General features: G+C 49.1%; 1 protein-coding gene across 2 annotated transcripts in view; it reads right to left on the bottom strand.

Annotated features, from left to right (window-relative positions):
* Positions 1-19,010, bottom strand: part of HECTD3 (HECT domain E3 ubiquitin protein ligase 3) — a 152,879-nt gene that overhangs the window by 26,656 nt on the left and 107,213 nt on the right. For both annotated transcript variants that reach the window (XM_063939433.1, XM_063939432.1), the window contains exons 12-16: positions 14,015-14,067; positions 9,421-9,485; positions 8,469-8,572; positions 2,180-2,299; positions 179-268 (exon numbers count right to left, since the gene is read on the bottom strand). In XM_063939433.1, coding sequence (XP_063795503.1) covers positions 179-268; positions 2,180-2,299; positions 8,469-8,572; positions 9,421-9,485; positions 14,015-14,067 — 432 coding nt within the window. The remainder of the gene's footprint in view (positions 1-178; positions 269-2,179; positions 2,300-8,468; positions 8,573-9,420; positions 9,486-14,014; positions 14,068-19,010) is intronic.

Raw genomic sequence — 19,010 nt, 5'->3', positions numbered from 1 at the left:
CATCACACAATATACACACAATGCTACACAAGCTAAACACAATGCACATAAGATCTACACAATACTAAACACAACACTAAAGAAGTGATATACAAAGCTACACAAAACATATATACAATATATACCCAAAGCTAATATATGTAATATAATATGAGTGTCTAATGTATGGAGAACTCACAAGCAGAGAGTCCACAGCCGGGAAATCTTTACTCCAACTGACTTCCTCCCCGGTCAGCTGCTTCCATACGAGGCCGGGTAACGCCAGGACCTGCGGGCAGAGTGCGGTCAGTGCCATGTCAGCAGTGGGAGGAGGCAGAGCAGGAAGTGCCAACTCTGTGCCAGTGATTATGTTACAGGGTCAGTGCCATGCCGGCAGCGAGAGGAAGAGCAGGAAGTGCTCGCTCTGTGCCAGTGATTATGTTACAGGGTCAGTGCCATGCCGGCAGCGAGCGGAAGAGCAGGAAGTGCCCGCTCTGTGCCAGTGATTATGTTACAGGGTCAGTGCCATGCCGGCAGCGGAAAGAGACAGAGTGGAAGTGCCCACTCTGGGCCAGTGATTATTTATGTTACAGGGTCAGTGCCGTGTTGGCAGCGGAAAGAGACAGAGTGGAAGTGCCCACTCTGGGCCAGTGATTATTTACGTTACAGGGTCAGTGCCATGTCGGCAGCGAGAGGAGATAGAGCAGAAAGTGACCACTCTTCGCTAGCAAGTATTTATGTTACAGGGTCAGTGTCGTGTCGGCAGCAAGAGGAGGCAGAGCAGGATGTGCCCACTCTGTGACAGTGATTATTTATGTTACAGGGTCGGTGACGTGTAGGGAGGAGAATCCCGGGATCGGGATCGGCGGGATCCCGGGATTTGGGCCTAAAAATGCCGGGATTTGAATCCCGGGATTGGAGCATCCAATCCCGGGATTCACGGGATTACACTGCGCATGCGCGGGAGGGTGGGTGTGTAAGTAATACTACTTACAATTAGGCGGGCGGCAGCCATAGACAAACGCTGAACGCGGCGGCACTTCAAATGTGGCGCCGGCCTCCAGCCAATCAGAGCTGGCGGACCGGCAGCCAATCAGGGAAGCTGCCGCAGCAGCGGCAGCCAATCAGGAGCGACTACTGCGGCCGCTTCCCTGATTGGCTGACGGTCCGCCAGCTCCGCTTCATTTGAAATGCCGCCGCATTCAGTGTGCCCATGGCTGCCGTCCACCTAATAGTAAGTGATATTACTTACACCCAGCCTCCCTCCCGCGCCGCTACCAACCCTCCCCGCTACCTACACCCTCCCGCACCGCTACCTACACCCTCCCGCACCGCTACCTACATCCTCCCGCCCAGCTACCTACACCCTCCGGCACCACTACCTACACCCTCCCGCACCGCTACCTACATCCTCCCGCCCAGCTACCTACACCCTCCGGCACCACTACCTACACCCTCCCTGCCTTCCTCGCCGCTACCTACACCCTCCCGCACCACCACCTACCCTCCAGTGCTGCTCCCTACACACTTCTTCACTGATCCCTACTGCAATCCCGGGATCCCGGGAATCCCAGGATTGAGCGTTTTTCAATCCCAAATCCCGGGATTGAAAAAACGGCCCGGGATTGGCCTCCCTAGTGCCATGTCGGCAGCGGAAAGAGATGGAGTGGAAGTGCCCACTCTGTGCCAGTGATTATTTATGTCACAGGGTCAGTGCCATGTCAGCAGTGGGAAGAGGCAGAGCAGGAAGTGCCCACTCTGTGCCAGTATTTATGTTACAGGGTCAGTGCAGTGTCGGCAGCGAGAGGAGGCAGAGCAGGAAGTGCCCAATCTGTGCCAGTATTTATGTTACAGGGTCAGTGCAGTGTCGGCAGCAAGAGGAGGCAGAGCAGGAAGTGCTCGCTCTGTGCCAGTATTTATGTTACAGGGTCAGTGCAGTGTCGGCAGTGAGAGGAGGCAGAGCAGGAAGTGCCCACTCTGTGCCAGTAAGTATTTGTTACATTACCATGTAGTGAAGCAGGGATTAAATCTGATAAACACTTGAATCAGTGCAGTGTGGATTTACTGTGGCCGTAGGGTCAGTACAGTGCAGCAGGCGAGGTCAGTATGGAGCCTGTACTTCTTACATAAGAACACATAAACAGTATATGGATGAAGCAATAAGAGGAGAGTGATGAGGACACTATGTACACATTAATACCAGGAATTCTTTTCCCCTGAGGGCTGCGCCCATTAACTGCCCGATCCACTCGTATTTGGCCAGGTCCCTACAGGATGGGTTTGGGACGTACATATCCCGGGCCTCTCCGGTGCCATTTCCCTGTAACAAAGAGAAAACCATCTCTAGCGACTACAGATGCAGTTACATCACCAGGACCAGGCAGGACAGTGACCGTAGAACACCGTCTATATACATATGTCACCATTATATAGGAGGTCCGCAGATCACAGGTCCCATATTAAATAGTGATGGCAGGGGGACATAAGAGCTCAGGCCATTACCTTTCCAAACTCACCTCACACGTGTCATATTAACCCTTTATGACCCCTTGTCCATTTAAATGGACATTATTATAAAAAAAAAATAAGATTTTACTTACCGATAAATCTATTTCTCATAGTCCGTAGTGGATGCTGGGGACTCCGTCAGGACCATGGGGAATAGCGGCTCCGCAGGAGACAGGGCACAAAAGCAAGCTTTTAGGATCACATGGTGTGTACTGGCTCCTCCCCCTATGACCCTCCTCCAAGCCTCAGTTAGGTACTGTGCCCGGAAGAGCGTACACAATAAGGAAGGATCTTGAATCCCGGGTAAGACTCATACCAGCCACACCAATCACACCGTACAACTTGTGATTTGAACCCAGTTAACAGTATGATAACAATGAAGTAGCCTCTAAAAAAGATGGCTCACAACAATAATAACCCGATTTTTTTGTAACAATAACTATGTACAAGTAATGCAGACAATCCGCACTTGGGATGGGCGCCCAGCATCCACTACGGACTATGAGAAATAGATTTATCGGTAAGTAAAATCTTATTTTCTCTAACGTCCTAGTGGATGCTGGGGACTCCGTCAGGACCATGGGGATTATACCAAAGCTCCCAAACGGGCGGGAGAGTGCGGATGACTCTGCAGCACCGAATGAGAGAACTCCAGGTCCTCCTCAGCCAGGGTATCAAATTTGTAGAATTTAGCAAACGTGTTTGCCCCTGACCAAGTAGCTGCTCGGCAAAGTTGTAAAGCCGAGACCCCTCGGGCAGCCGCCCAAGATGAGCCCACCTTCCTTGTGGAATGGGCATTTACAGATTTTGGCTGTGGCAGGCCTGCCACAGAATGTGCAAGCTGAATTGTACTACAAATCCAACGAGCAATAGTCTGCTTAGAAGCAGGAGCACCCAGCTTTTTGGGTGCCTACAATATAAACAGCAAGTCAGACTTTCTGACTCCAGCCGTCCTGGAATTATATATATATATATATTTTCAGGGCCCTGACAACGTCTAGCAACTTGGAGTCCTCCAAGTCCCTAGTAGCCGCAGGCACCACAATAGGTTGTTTCAGGTGAAACGCTGACACCACCTTAGGAAGAAACTGGGGACGAGTTCGCAGTTCTGCCCTGTCCGAATGGAAAATCAAATATGGGCTTTTGTAAGACAAAGCCGCCAATTTTGACAATCGCCTGGCCGAGGCCAGGGCCAACAGCATGGTCACTTTCCATGTGAGATATTTCAAATCCACAGATTTGAGTGGTTCAAACCAATATGATTTGAGGAATCCCAACACTACGTTGAGATCCCACGGTGCCACTGGAGGCACACAAGGGCTGTATATGCAATACTCCCTTGACAAACGTCTGGACTTCAGGAACTGAAGCCAATTCTTTCTGGAAGAAAATCTATAGGGCCGAAACTTGAACCTTAATGGACCCCAATTTGAGGCTCATAGACACTCCTGTTTGCAGGAAGTGCAGAAATCGACCTAGTTGAAATTTTTTCGTGGGGCCCTCCTGGCCTCACCCACGCAACATATTTTTACCACATGTGGTGATAACGTTGTGCGGTCACCTCCTTCCTGGCTTTGACCAGGGTAGGTATGACCTCTTCCGGAATGCCTTTTCCCTTAGGATCCGGCGTTCAAACCGCCATGCCGTCAAACGCAGTCGCGGTAAGTCTTGGAACAGACAAGGTCCCTGCTGGAGCAGGTCCTTTCTTAAAGGCCGATGCCACGGTTCCTCTTGGAACAGACATGGTACTTGCTGAAAGCAAATCCCTTCTTAGCTCCCGAGGCCATTAGTCCTCTGTGAGCATCTCTTGAAGTTCCGGTTACCAAGTCCCTCTTGGCCAATCCGGAGCCACGAGTATAGTTCTTACTCCTCTATGTCTTATAATTCTCAATACCTTGGTTATGAGAAGCAGAGAAGGGAACACATACACCGACTGTTACACCCACGGTGTTACCAGGACGTCCACAGCTATCGCCTGAAGGTCTCGTGACCTGGCGCAATACCTGTCCCATTTTTTTGTTCGGGCGGGACGCCATCATGTCCACCTTTGGTCTTTCCCAACGGTTCACAATCATGCGGAAAACTTCCCGATGAAGTTCCCACTCTCCCGGGTGGAGGTCGTGCCTGCTGAGGAAGTCTGCTTCCCAGTCGTCCACTCCCGGAATGAACACTGCTGACTGTGCTATCACATGATTTTCCGCCTAGCGAAAAATCCTTGCAGTTTTGCCACTGCCCTCCTGCTTCTTGTGCCGCCCTTTCTGTTTACGTGGGCGACTGCCGTGATGTTATCCCACTGGATCAATACCGGCTGACCTTTAAGCAGAGGTCTTGCTAAGCTTAGAGCATTATAAATTTGCTCTTAGCTCCAGTATATTTATGTGGAGAGAATTCTCCAGACTTGATCACACTCCTTGTGTGACTGCTCCCCAGCCTCTCAGGCTGGCCTCCGTGGTCACGAGCATCCAATCCTGAATGCCGAATCTGCGGCCCTCTAGAAGATGAGCACTCTGTAATCACCACAGGAGAGACACCCTTGTCCTTGGATATAGGGTTATCCGCTGATGCATCTGAAGATGCGATCCGGACCATTTGTCCAGCAGATCCCACTGAAGAGTTCTTGCGTGAAATCTGCCGAATGGAAGCGCTTCGTAATAAGCCACCATTTTTACCAGGACTCTTGTGCAATGATGCACTGACACTTTTCCTGGTTTTAGGAGGATCCCGATTAGCTCGGATAACTCCCTGGCTTTCTCCTCTGGGAGAAACACCTTTTCCTGGACTGTGTCCAGAATCATCCCTAGGACCAGCAGACGTGTCGTCGGAACAACTGCGGTTTTGGAATATTTAGAATCCACCCGTGCTGTCGTAGAACTACTTGAGATAGTGCTACTCCGACCTCCAACTGTTCTCTGGACCTTGTTCTTATCAGGAGGTCGTCCATTTTCTTTGAAGACGAATCCTCCTTTCGGTCATTACCTTGGTAAGGACCCGGGGTGCCTTGGACAATCCAACGGCCTCGTCTTGAAACTGATAGTGACAGTTCTGTACCACGAACCTGAGGTACCCTTGGTGAGAAAAGGCAAATTTTGGGACATGGAGGTAAGCATCCCTGATGTCCCGGGACACCATATAGTCCCCTTGTTCTTTGCTATCACTGCTCTGAGTGACTCCATCTGGATTTGAACCCTTGTAAGTGTTCAAATTTTTCAGATTTAGAATAGGTCTCACCTAGCCTTCAGTACCACCATATAGTGTGGAGTAATACCCCTTTCCTTGTTGTCGGAGGGGTAAATTTATTATCACCTGCTGGGAATACAGCTTGTGAATTGTTTTCAATACTGCCTCCCTGTCGGAGGGAGACATTGGTACAGCAGACTACAGGAACCTGCGAGGGGGGAAACCTCTCGACATTCCAATCTGTACCCCTTGGATACTACTTGTAGGATCCAGGGGTCCTGTACGGTCCCAGCGTCATGCTGAGAACTTGGTAGAAGCGGTGGAGGGCTTCTGTTCCTGGGAATGGGCTGCCTGCTGCAGTCTTCTTCCCTTTCCTCTATCCCTGGGCAGATATGACTCTTATAGGGACGAAAGGACTGAGGCTGAAAAGACGGTGTCTTTTTCTGCAGAGATGTGACTTAGGGTAAAAAACGGTGGATTTTCCAGCAGTTGCCCTGGCCACCAGGTCCCATGGACCGACCCCAAATAACTCCTCCCCTTTATACGGCAATACATCTTTGTGCCGTTTGGAATCTGCATCACCTGACCACTGTCGTGTCCATAAACATCTTCTTGCAGATATGGACATCGCATTTACTCTTGATGCCAGAGTGCAAATATCCCTCTGCGCATCTCGCATATATAGAAATGCATCCTTTAAATGCTCTATAGTCAATAAAATACTGTCCCTGTCAAAGGTATCAATATTTTTAGTCAGGGAATCCGACCAAGCCACCTCAGCTCTGCACATCCAGGCTGAGGCGATCGCTGGTCGCAGTATAACACCAGCATGTGTGTGTATACTTTTTAGGATATTTTTCAGCCTCCTATCAGCTGGCTCCTTAAGTACGGCCCTATCCGTAGATGGTACCGCCACTTGTTCTGATAAGCGTGTGAGCGCCTTATCCACCCTGAGGGGTGTTTCCCACCGCGCCTTAACTTCTGGCGGGAAAGGGTATACCGCCAATAATTTTCTATCGGGGGAAACCCACGCATCATCACACACTTCATTTAATTTATCTGATTCAGGAAAAACTACAGGTAGTTTTGTGGTACTTGGAGTATCAGAAATATGTAACACCTCCTTCATTGCCCTTAACGTGTGGCCCTAAAAGAAAATACGTTTGTTTCTTCACCGTCGACACTGAAATCAGTGTCCGTGTCTGGGTCTGTGTCGACCGACTGAGGTAAATGGGCATTTTACAGCCCCTGACGGTGTTTGAGACGCCTGGACAGATACTAATTTGTTCGCCGGCCCTCTCCTGTCGTCAACCGGCTTGCAGCGTGTTGACATTGTCACGTAATTTCCATAAATAAGCCATCCATTCCGGTGTCGACTCCCTAGAGAGTGACATCACCATTACAGGCAATTTGCTCCGCCTCCTCACCAATATTTTCCTCATACATGTCGACACACACGTACCGACATACAGCACACACATAGGGAATGCTCTGATAGAGGACAGGACCCACTAGCCCTTTGGGGAGACAGAGGGAGAGTTTGCCAGCACACACCAAAACGCTATAATTATCCAGGGACAACCTTTATATAAGTGTTCCTCCCTTATAGCATTTTAATATATATACATATCGCCAAATCAGTGCCCCCCCTCTCTGTTTTAACCCTGTTTCTGTAGTGCAGTGCAGGGGAGAGCCTGGGAGCCTTCCCACCAGCCTTTCTGTGAGGGAAAATGGCGCTGTGTGCTGAGGAGAATAGGCCCCGCCCCCTTTTCGGCGGGCTTCTTCTCCGGAGTTTTAGATATCTGGCAGGGGTTAAATACATCCATATAGCCTCAAGGGCTATATGTGATGTATTTTTCGCCATACAGGTATTATACATTGCTGCCCAGGGCGCCCCCCCCCAGCGCCCTGCACCCTCCGTGACCGCTGTGTGAAGTGTGCTGACAACAATGGCGCACAGCTGCAGTGCTGTGCGCTACCTGATGAAGACTGAGAGTCTTCTGCCGCCTGGTTCCGGACCTCTTCATCTTCAGCGTCTGCAAGGGGGGTCGGCGGCGCGGCTCCGGGACGAACCCCAGGGCGAGCCCTGTGTTCCGACTCCCTCTGGAGCTATGTCCAGTAGCCTAAGAATCCAATCCATCCTGCACGCAGGTGAGTTGAAAATCTCTCCCCTAAGTCCCTCGATGCAGTGAGCCTGTTGCCAGCAGGACTCACTGAAAATAAAGAACCTAAAAACTTTTTCTAAGTAACTCTTTAAGAGAGCCACCTAGATTGCACCCTTCTCGGCCGGGCACAAAAACCTAACTGAGGCTTGGAGGAGGGTCATAGGGGGAGGAGCCAGTACACACCATGTGATCCTAAAAGCTTGCTTTTGTGCCCTGTCTCCTGCGGAGCCGCTATTCCCCATGGTCCTGACGGAGTCCCCAGCATCCACTAGGACGTTAGAGAAAAAGGTATTAATAATAATATTATTTAATATTTTAATTGAATAATAATTGACTAAATTATATAATACTTTAGTAATAATTTAATAAAAATTATTAAAAAAAATTTTTTTTTTGGGGGGGGGGGGTTTACCTAGGTCCTCATTAGTCTACTTTACCAGTGTCGTCACTGGGATACACCAAAAACATGCAATGGGTCATAAAGGGTTAAACCTCCGCTACACGAGTAAACAGGTTCCACACAGCTTTAACATCTGCTTGGAGCAGCGGTTTCTTGCAATAAATGCTAGTACTTGTCAATTGGGAATTGTCATTTAGAGGCATTTCCTTTAAGGACGGAGACGAGGAGTAAGAGCCCACCTGATTGGATGTGCGCACAAAGAATGGCAGCGGCACAGGAGTGTCTGCCGAGCTTGGACAGAGCTCTTCTGAGATATCAGCCAGACTGTCACGGAAACCTCCGCCTAGGTGCAAGGATCACACAGAGCATCCAATAAGATAAAACACTTGTCACTGCAACATGGTATCGTCACCAACAGCAACACACAGCGCACTGCAATACTCCACACACGCCAATGTGACAACATGGACCAGTATGTGCGCAGCTGCCACCAGATCTCTCCATTATCTTTCCTATGGCTGTATAAATACAGCGCTGTAGAACTATGGGGGTAATTCTGAGTTGATCGCAGCAGCAAGTTTGTTAGCAATTGGGAAAAACCATGTGCACTGTAGGGGGGGTAGATATAACATTTGCAGAGAGAGTTAGATTTGGGTGGGTTATTTTGTTTCTGTGCAGGGTAAATACTGGCTGCTTTATTTTTACACTGCAATTTAGATTTCAGTTGAACACCCCCCACCCAAATCTAACTCTCTCTGCACATGTTATTTCTGTCCCCCCTGCACTGCACATGGTTTTGCCCAACTGCTAAAAAAATTGCTGCTGCGATCAACTCAAAATTAGGCCCTATGTTGTAATTAAATAGTTTATTTGCCCTGTTTGCATGTAATTGAGAGCTCTCTATGCCGGTATGGCGGCTCCAGGTATTATGTTTACAGTTCTAATGACGAAACAGTAACAATTCCTGAAATAAAATCACTGCAATCTCCTAATCCCACGCATATACGTTTGTACGCCTGACGGAGAAACACATCTGTTGGAACTAAACTGAGATACGTGCGGAAGTTTTATATCTATATACTTTATATAAAATCTCTACATGAAGCCAAATATCTCTAGTACTACATCTAGATATTGTACCATTGATCGATCTGTATATAATGCATTACAAATATAGACATTTCCATGTACCTTGATCGATGATTCCCTCAGCGATGAATTTACACTCCCACCACTGGTCATAGCGCACCGGCCACCTATTATGTCAGACATCCACAGAAGTAGGTTACACAGAGACACATGGGACAGTAGAGGAGATAAGGAGCAGTGACACAGTGGACAGTAGAGGTGATAAGGAGCAGTGACACAGTGGACAGTAGAGGTGATAAGGAGCAGTGACACAGTGGACAGTAGAGGTGATAAGGAGCAGTGACAGTGGACAGTAGAGGAGATAAGGAGCAGTGACACAGTGGACAGTAGAGGTGATAAGGAGCAGTGACACAGTGGACAGTAGAGTTGATAAGGAGCAGTGACAGTGGACAGTAGAGGTGATAAGGAGCAGTGACACAGTGGACAGTAGAGGTGATAAGGAGCAGTGACAGTGGACAGTAGAGGAGATAAGGAGCAGTGACACAGTGGACAGTAGAGTTGATAAGGAGCAGTGACAGTGGACAGTAAAGGTAATAAGGAGCAGTGACATAGTGGACAGTAGAGGAGATAAGGAGCAGTGACATAGTGGACAGTAGAGGTGATAAGGAGCAGTGACAGTGGACAGTAGAGGTGATAAGGAGCAGTGACACAGTGGACAGTAGAAGTAATAAGGAGCAGTGACAGTGGACAGTAGAGGTGATAAGGAGCAGTGACAGTGGACAGTAGAGGAGATAAGGAGCAGTGACACAGTGGACAGTAGAGTTGATAAGGAGCAGTGACAGTGGACAGTAGAGGTGATAAGGAGCAGTGACAGTGGACAGTAGAGGAGATAAGGAGCAGTGACACAGTGGACAGTAGAGGTAATAAGGAGCAGTGACATAGTGGACAGTAGAGGTGATAAGGAGCAGTGACAGTGGACAGTAGAGGTGATAAGGAGCAGTGACACAGTGGACAGTAGAGGTGATAAGGAGCAGTGACAGTGGACAGTAGAGGTGATAAGGAGCAGTGACATAGAGGACAGTAGAGGTAATAAGGAGCAGTGACATAGTGGACAGTAGAGGTGATAAGGAGCAGTGACAGTGGACAGTAGAGGTGATAAGGAGCAGTGACACAGTGGACAGTAGAGTTGATAAGGAGCAGTGACAGTGGACAGTAGAGGTGATAAGGAGCAGTGACAGTGGACAGTAGAGGTGATAAGGAGCAGTGACATAGTGGACAGTAGAGGTGATAAGGAGCAGTGACAGTGGACAGTAGAGGTGATAAGGAGCAGTGACAGTGGACAGTAGAGGTGATAAGGAGCAGTGACATAGTGGACAGTAGAGGTGATAAGGAGCAGTGACAGTGGACAGTAGAGGAGATAAGGAGCAGTGACACAGTGGACAGTAGAGGAGATAAGGAGCAGTGACACAGTGGACAGTAGAGGTGATAAGGAGCAGTGACAGTGGACAGTAGAGGTGATAAGGAGCAGTGACATAGTGGACAGTAGACGCGATAAGGAGCAGTGACAGTGGACAGTAGAGGTGATAAGGAGCAGTGACACAGTGGACAGTAGAGGTGATAAGGAGCAGTGACAGTGGACAGTAGAGGTGATAAGGAGCAGTGACACAGTGGACAGTAGAGTTGATAAGGAGCAGTGACAGTGGACAGTAGAGGTGATAAGGAGCAGTGACACAGTGGACAGTAGAGGTGATAAGGAGCAGTGACAGTGGTCAGTAGAGGTGATAAGGAGCAGTGACAGTGGACAGTAGAGGTAATAAGGAGCAGTGACAGTGGACAGTAGAGGTGATAAGGAGCAGTGACATAGTGGACAGTAGAGGAGATAAGGAGCAGTGACACAGTGGACAGTAGAGGTGATAAGGAGCAGTGACATAGTGGACAGTAGACGCAATAAGGAGCAGTGACAGTGGACAGTAGAGGTGATAAGGAGCAGTGACACAGTGGACAGTAGAGGTGATAAGGAGCAGTGACAGTGGATAGTAGAGTTGATAAGGAGCAGTGACAGTGGACAGTAAAGGTAATAAGGAGCAGTGACATAGTGGACAGTAGAGGAGATAAGGAGCAGTGACATAGTGGACAGTAGAGGTGATAAGGAGCAGTGACATAGAGGACAGTAGAGGTGATAAGGAGCAGTGACAGTGGACAGTAGAGTTGATAAGGAGCAGTGACAGTGGACAGTAGAGGTGATAAGGAGCAGTGACATAGAGGACAGTAGAGGTGATAAGGAGCAGTGACAGTGGACAGTAGAGGTAATAAGGAGCAGTGACAGTGGACAGTAGAGGTAATAAGGAGCAGTGACAGTGGACAGTAGAGGTGATAAGGAGCAGTGACAGTGGACAGTAGAGGTGATAAGGAGCAGTGACAGTGGACAGTAGAGGTAATAAGGAGCAGTGACAGTGGACAGTAGAGGTGATAAGAAGCAGTGACAGTGGACAGTAGAGGTGATAAGGAGCAGTGACAGTGGACAGTAGAGGTGATAAGGAGCAGTGACATAGTGGACAGTAGAGGTGATAAGGAGCAGTGACAGTGGACAGTAGAGGTGATAAGGAGCAGTGACAGTGGACAGTAGAGGTGATAAGGAGCAGTGACAGTGGACAGTAGAGGTGATAAGGAGCAGTGACAGTGGACAGTAGAGGTGATAAGGAGCAGTGACACAGTGGACAGTAGAGGTAATAAGGAGCAGTGACATAGTGGACAGTAGAGGTGATAAGGAGCAGTGACAGTGGACAGTAGAGGTGATAAGGAGCAGTGACAGTGGACAGTAGAGGTAATAAGGAGCAGTGACATAGTGGACAGTAGAGGTGATAAGGAGCAGTGACAGTGGACAGTAGAGGTAATAAGGAGCAGTGACATAGTGGACAGTAGAGGTGATAAGGAGCAGTGACATAGTGGACAGTAGAGGTGATAAGGAGCAGTGACAGTGGACAGTAGAGGTGATAAGGAGCAGTGACAGTGGACAGTAGAGGTAATAAGGAGCAGTGACATAGTGGACAGTAGAGGTGATAAGGAGCAGTGACAGTGGACAGTAGAGGTGATAAGGAGCAGTGACAGTGGACAGTAGAGGTGATAAGGAGCAGTGACAGTGGACAGTAGAGGTGATAAGGAGCAGTGACACAGTGGACAGTAGAGGTAATAAGGAGCAGTGACATAGTGGACAGTAGAGGTGATAAGGAGCAGTGACAGTGGACAGTAGAGGTGATAAGGAGCAGTGACAGTGGACAGTAGAGGTAATAAGGAGCAGTGACATAGTGGACAGTAGAGGTGATAAGGAGCAGTGACAGTGGACAGTAGAGGTAATAAGGAGCAGTGACATAGTGGACAGTAGAGGTGATAAGGAGCAGTGACATAGTGGACAGTAGAGGTGATAAGGAGCAGTGACAGTGGACAGTAGAGGTGATAAGGAGCAGTGACAGTGGACAGTAGAGGTAATAAGGAGCAGTGACATAGTGGACAGTAGAGGTGATAAGGAGCAGTGACAGTGGACAGTAGAGGTGATAAGGAGCAGTGACACAGTGGATAGTAGAGGTGATAAGGAGCAGTGACAGTGGACAGTAGAGGTGATAAGGAGCAGTGACAGTGGACAGTAGAGGTGATAAGGAGCAGTGACAGTGGACAGTAGAGGTGATAAGGAGCAGTGACACAGTGGACAGTAGAGGTAATAAGGAGCAGTGACAGTGGACAGTAGAGGTGATAAGGAGCAGTGACAGTGGACAGTAGAGGTGATAAGGAGCAGTGACAGTGGACAGTAGAGGTGATAAGGAGCAGTGACACAGTGGACAGTAGAGGTGATAAGGAGCAGTGACAGTGGACAGTAGAGGTGATAAGGGGCAGTGGCATAGTGGACAGTAGAGGTGATAAGGAGCAGTGACAGTGGACAGTAGAGGTGATAAGGAGCAGTGACACAGTGGACAGTAGACGTGATAAGGAGCAGTGACACAGTGGACAGTAGAGGTGATAAGGAGCAGTGACAGTGGACAGTAGAGGTGATAAGGAGCAGTGACAGTGGACAGTAGAGGTAATAAGGAGCAGTGACATAGTAGACAGTAGAGGTGATAAGGAGCAGTGACACAGTGGACAGTAGAGGTGATAAGGAGCAGTGACAGTGGACAGTAGAGGTGATAAGGAGCAGTGACACAGTGGACAGTAGAGGTGATAAGGAGCAGTGACAGTGGACAGTAGAAGTGATAAGGAGCAGTGACAGTGGACAGTAGAAGTGATAAGGCGCAGTGACACAGTGGACAGTAGAGGTAATAAGGAGCAGTGACACAGTGGACAGTAGAGTTGATAAGGAGCAGTGGCACAGTGGACAGTAGAGGTAATAAGGAGCAGTGACATAGTGGACAGTAGAGGTGATATTAGAGGTAAAAAGGAGCAGTGACACAGTGGACAGTAGAGGTAATAAGGAGCAGTGACACAGTGGACAGTAGAGGTAATAAGTAGCAGTGACATAGTGGACAGTAGAGATGATAAGGAGCAGTGACAAAGACAATGGTAGAGGTGATAAAGGAGCAGCGTAATTTCCCAGAATCCCTTGCCAGAGAAACATATGTAGTCATTTTAAATCATATCTATGAAATGATCAGGTATGTTTTCTCCAGGTTTTCCAATTTCCAGTGCTTAGCACAATATTCAGACTCACCTGTAGTCCAGGGGCTTCTCTGCCTTATCTGTGGGTTTTAGACCTTCGTACACCTAAAGGCAGAGAATTGATGCAAAGGTCAGAGGAATAACTTATATAACGCTTCTGAGAACAACTGGTGCACAGAAAAAAAGAAGGTGTTGTTGTATAAAGTGAAATTCATTATCTGATTGGTTGCCACAGGTAAGACAACATCTTTCCTTTACACCAATTTCACAACTGTCCCCCAAAGTATTATAATGGCACAGTGGTGTCATTATATTAAGGCTGAATTATAAGGTTTTTCCTGTATAGATTTATATATACAGCAGCTCTAGTCCAGTCATAGCTTAATGTGATGGAACTTTGGAATATATAGGACATTGTCACTTAAACATCCCAACAGTGACTTTTACGTATATTTCTCTAGCATCCATAAGGGATATTGGGGAATCTAGTGCGATGGGTATAGACGGGGTCCAAAGGTGCCAGTGCACTTTAAATGTTCTTCACTGGGTGTGCTGGCTCCTCCCCTCTATGCCCCCTCCCACAGGCAGTTTAGAAAAAATTGCCCTCAGGAGAGGATGTACATCTCTGAGCTCCAGAGAGTTTTCTTCAATTTCTTTTTCATGTTTGTTATTTTCGGTATGCTGTTTGGGCAACAGCATACCTGCACCGTGGGAGTTAGGGAAGGGGGCGGTCACCGGCCTTACAAGGTGCAGAGCCGCTTCCCCGCTGCAGGACCACTGTCCTGAGGGGTTGTTGTTCAGCGGGGCACTGCGCCTTAGCCATCACAACCGCAGCACGCCGCACACCCCTAACGCTGCCAGAAGGTGACATCAGTGGGGAGTACAAACCCGGGGGCCCCGCTAGGGGGGTCCCCCAGTTCACTGTGCGGCTGACCACTGGCGCGGCGTACGGGACCCTCCCGCTAAGATCCCCCGTGTAGACTGGCACAAAAACGCTTTGACTAGCATTTGCTGTGATGTTTTTAAGCTATATGGAGACTTTGCCAGTATAATATACCAGTGTAACTCCGGCACCATTGGAGGGGGCGGAGCTACATCAGAGCGGGACCTGAGGCGTTTTGGCGCCTTCCTCTGCTTACTACAACCACAGACAGCACAAACAGCGCTTCCTGACTCAGCCACGCTGGATATCTGGTACAGGGTGTAACAAAGGGGGAGAGCCGCTTGTGTACACTATCTAGGTCCTCTTTAGGACAGGAATTGTTAGTGTTACTGTATTATAGAGAGCCAACAGCCTCACTGGGGCTGTACAGCTAGGGGTATGCTGGTGTCCTCTCTCTGTGTCTCCTCTCACATACAGTATGGCAGGCTTGCAATATAACTGTCTCTGTGTATGTTGTTGTGCTTACTGTGAAACATGGGTAAACACAAGCTGTGCTGTGCATCCCACACCAGATTCTCTCCATTAGCTACTGATTCTGTTTCATGTGAACAATGCAGCCAATCTTCACAACTCAGTGAAGAGGCTGGGGGAGAGGATACAGAGCCCCACTGGATAGGGTCTCTTAAGACTGATGTCAGATATGTCATCCCAGCTCACTGCTGATGTGCAGAAGACTCAGCTAATACAACAATCTGTTGCAGATTTAGCTGCTAGGGCTGATGCACAGCCGCCCTCCACTCATGCAGGACCACAAAAGCGTGGTTTACCTGCACTGCTCTCCGATACAGATGAAGATATAAAGGAGGATGGAGAGGACTTAGACCCAGTTAGTGGAGATCCCGATTCTGCTCAGGGTATTGAACCCCTAATTTTGGCTATACGGGACGTGTTAAAGCTCCCTCTAGAGGATGCTGCTTCACAGCAGTCGTTTTTCTTTGTACAAAACAAGCCTAATGTCACTTTTCCTGATTCTGCAGAGTTAGATGACCTATTCAAGCTGGCCTGGAAAAATCCAGACAAAAAATTCCAAGTATCCCCAAAAATTTTGCACACTTTCCCATTTGCTCCTGAAGGTAGGAAATTTTGGGAGGAACCCCCAGGGGTTCATGTATCAGTCTCTCGACTGTCCAAAAAGGCGGTGCTGCCTGCCCCGGGTTCCTTTACCATAAAGGATCCTGGGGATAGAAAAACAGAAACTACACTCAAATCTATTTACATGGCAGCAGGTATATCACAAAGGCCGGTCCTTGCGGGTTGCTGGATGACCCATGCCATTCATTACTGAGCCACTCAACTTCAGGGGGGCCTCTCGGGGGATATGCCCTTGGTCACTATGGTGACCCTCCTCAAAAATATTCAGGACACTACACGTGTCCTCTGTGATTCACTCAAGGAAATGGGGAACATTAATGCTAGGACTTCTGCCATGGCAGTGTCGGCACGCAGGGCCTTGTGGTTGCGTCAGTGGATTGCGGATGCAGAATCCAAACGTAGTGTGAAATCCCTCCCCTTTTCTGGAGAATGGCTCTTTGGGGTTGAATTGGATACCTGGATTTCCAAAGTTATGGCTGGGAAATTCACGTTTCTCCGCTCTGGGGCTCCGCCGGCGAGACGCTCCTACCCGGGGCCGTCTGTCCAGTCTTTTCGGTCTCACAGATTTCGATCTAAGGCCAGAGGTGTCTCCAATGCAACTAGAGGCACCAGAGGTAAGTCCTGAAAGCCTGCAAGCACCAGCTCTCAGGAACAGACCTCCAGGTCTGCTTTCGCTAAGGCCTCAGCATGACGGTGCCCACCCACCCCGAGGGGATCTCGAGGTGGGAGCTCGACTGAATTACTTCAGCCGCATCTGGGAGACTTCCTGCCGGGATACCTGGGTCAGAGATCTCGTTTCTCAAGGCTACAAGCTGGAGTTCGACAGTACTCCTCCCCAACGATTTTTCAAATCAAGCTTACCAGCTTTGGAGTTACGTTGCAACAGGCCATCCTAAAATTGGTCCTGTCCCACGTCTTTGTCCCAGTACCAATACCGCAACGCGGCAAGGGGTTTTACTCAAACCTGTTCATGGTGCCGAAAGCGGACGGTTCGGTCAGACCCATTTTGAATCTAAGATCCTTGAATCTTTACTCGAAGGTGTTCAAGTTCAAAATGTAATCTCTGAGAGCAGTGATTGCGGGCCTGGAAGAACAGGAATTCATGGTTTCCTTGGATATCAAGGACGCCTAACTCCATATTCCGATTTGGACGCCTCATCAGGCATACCTGAGGTTTGCCCTGCTGGACAATTACCAATTCCAGGCACTGCCCTTCGGCCTGTCCACAGCTCCGAGGGTGTTCACAAAGGTGATGGCAGAGATGATGTTCCAGCTCCGGGTCCAGGGAGTCAATATTGTCCTTTACCTGGACGATCTTCTAATAAAAGCAAGATCCAGGGAGCTTTTGTTGCTCCGTATCGACGCACTATCCAATTTCTGTCACACCATGGGTGGATCCTCAACTTACAGAAGTCCCACCTGGAGCTGACTCAGCGGCTCCTGTTCCTGGGGATGTTGCTGGATACTGTGGCCAAGAAGGTGTTCCTGCCAGAGGACAAGGCGAGAACACTTCAGGAGATGGTCCGCATGGTGCTCCGACCTACTTGTGTGTTCATCCATCTTTGCATAAGATTGTAGGGCAAGATGGCCGCCTCATACGAGGCAATTCAATATGGGAGGTTCCATGCCAGAACCTTTCACAGCTGGAACTCCTGAGCAAATGGTCCAGATCATATCTTCAGATGCACCAGATGATATGGCTGTCGCCTCATTCCAGGATTTCCCTCCTGTGGTGGCTGCAGTGCTCCAATCTCCTGGAGGGCAGGAGTTTCGGGATTCAGGATTGGACCCTCCTCATGACAGATGCAAGTCTCCTAAGGGGAGCAGTTCTAGAGCAGGTGGTCAGCCCACGAAAGCATCCTTCCGATCAACATTCTGGAACTTTGGGCGATCTACAATGCTCTACTTCAAACCTCTCCTCTGCTCAAGGATCACGCGATCCAAGTACAGTCGGACAACGCCACAGCAGTGGCGTACATTAATCGGCAAGAAGGGACAAAAAGCAGAGCCTGCATGCTAGAGGTGTCCAAGATACTCCTCTGGGCAGAAAGAAATGCAAGAGCAATGTCCGCAATCTTCATTCCGAGAGTAGACAACTGGGAAGCGGACTTCCTGAGTAGTCACGATCTACACCCGGGAGAGTGGGGTCTCCACCAGCAGGTGTTCCAGAAGATCATCCACCGGTGGGGCTGCCCACAGATAGACATGATGGCCTCTCGTCTCAACAAGAAGCTTCACTGGTATTGCTCACGAACCAGGGACCCTCAGGCGAGGGCAGTAGATGCACTGACGTCGCCTTGGCCTTACCGGCTGGTCTACCGGTTTCCTCCGATTCCGTTGCTTCCAAGGGTGCTTAAGCGCATCAGAAATCAGGGAGTCTAGGCAATCCCGATTGCCCCGGATTGGCCGCGGAGGGCATGGTACGCAGCTCTTCTGGACATGTCTGTCAAAGACCCTTGGCCTCTACTACTACGAAGAAATCTTCTTCAACAAGGACCGTTCGTCTACCCAGACGTACGGCGGCTGCGTTTGACGGCCTGGAGGTTGAGCGGAACATCCTAGCTCACAAGGGCCTTTCCAAAAAGGTTACTGCTACCATGGTTCAGGCCAGGAAAACTGTGACGTTAAAACACTATCATCATATCTGGAGGAGATATGTCTCTTGGTGCGAGGAACGCACGTATCCACCTGCAGAATTCCACTTGGGTCATTTCTTACATTTCCTGCAGGCTGGTGTGGATGAGGGCTTACATCTGGGTTCCATTAAGGTCCAGATTTCAGCTCTCTCCATTTTCTTCCAGATGAAATTGGCACTATTGCCAGAAGGTTAGACCTTCTTGCAAGGGGTACTCCACATACAACCTCCTTTTGTGCCGCCTACGGCGCCCTGGGATCTGAATGTAGTGTTGGTTTTTCCACAGTCCTCCTGGTTTGAACCTCTGATGACGGTAGAAGACAAGTACCTTACGTGGAAGACGATGATGTTACTGGCCCTGGCTTCTGCTCGACGTGT

The sequence above is a fragment of the Pseudophryne corroboree genome, chromosome 9 (genome assembly GCF_028390025.1).
Source record: "Pseudophryne corroboree isolate aPseCor3 chromosome 9, aPseCor3.hap2, whole genome shotgun sequence".
Lineage (NCBI taxonomy): Eukaryota > Metazoa > Chordata > Amphibia > Anura > Myobatrachidae > Pseudophryne > Pseudophryne corroboree.
The sequence above is the reverse complement of the archived record's forward strand: the minus strand, read 5'-3'. Positions and strand labels throughout refer to the sequence as shown.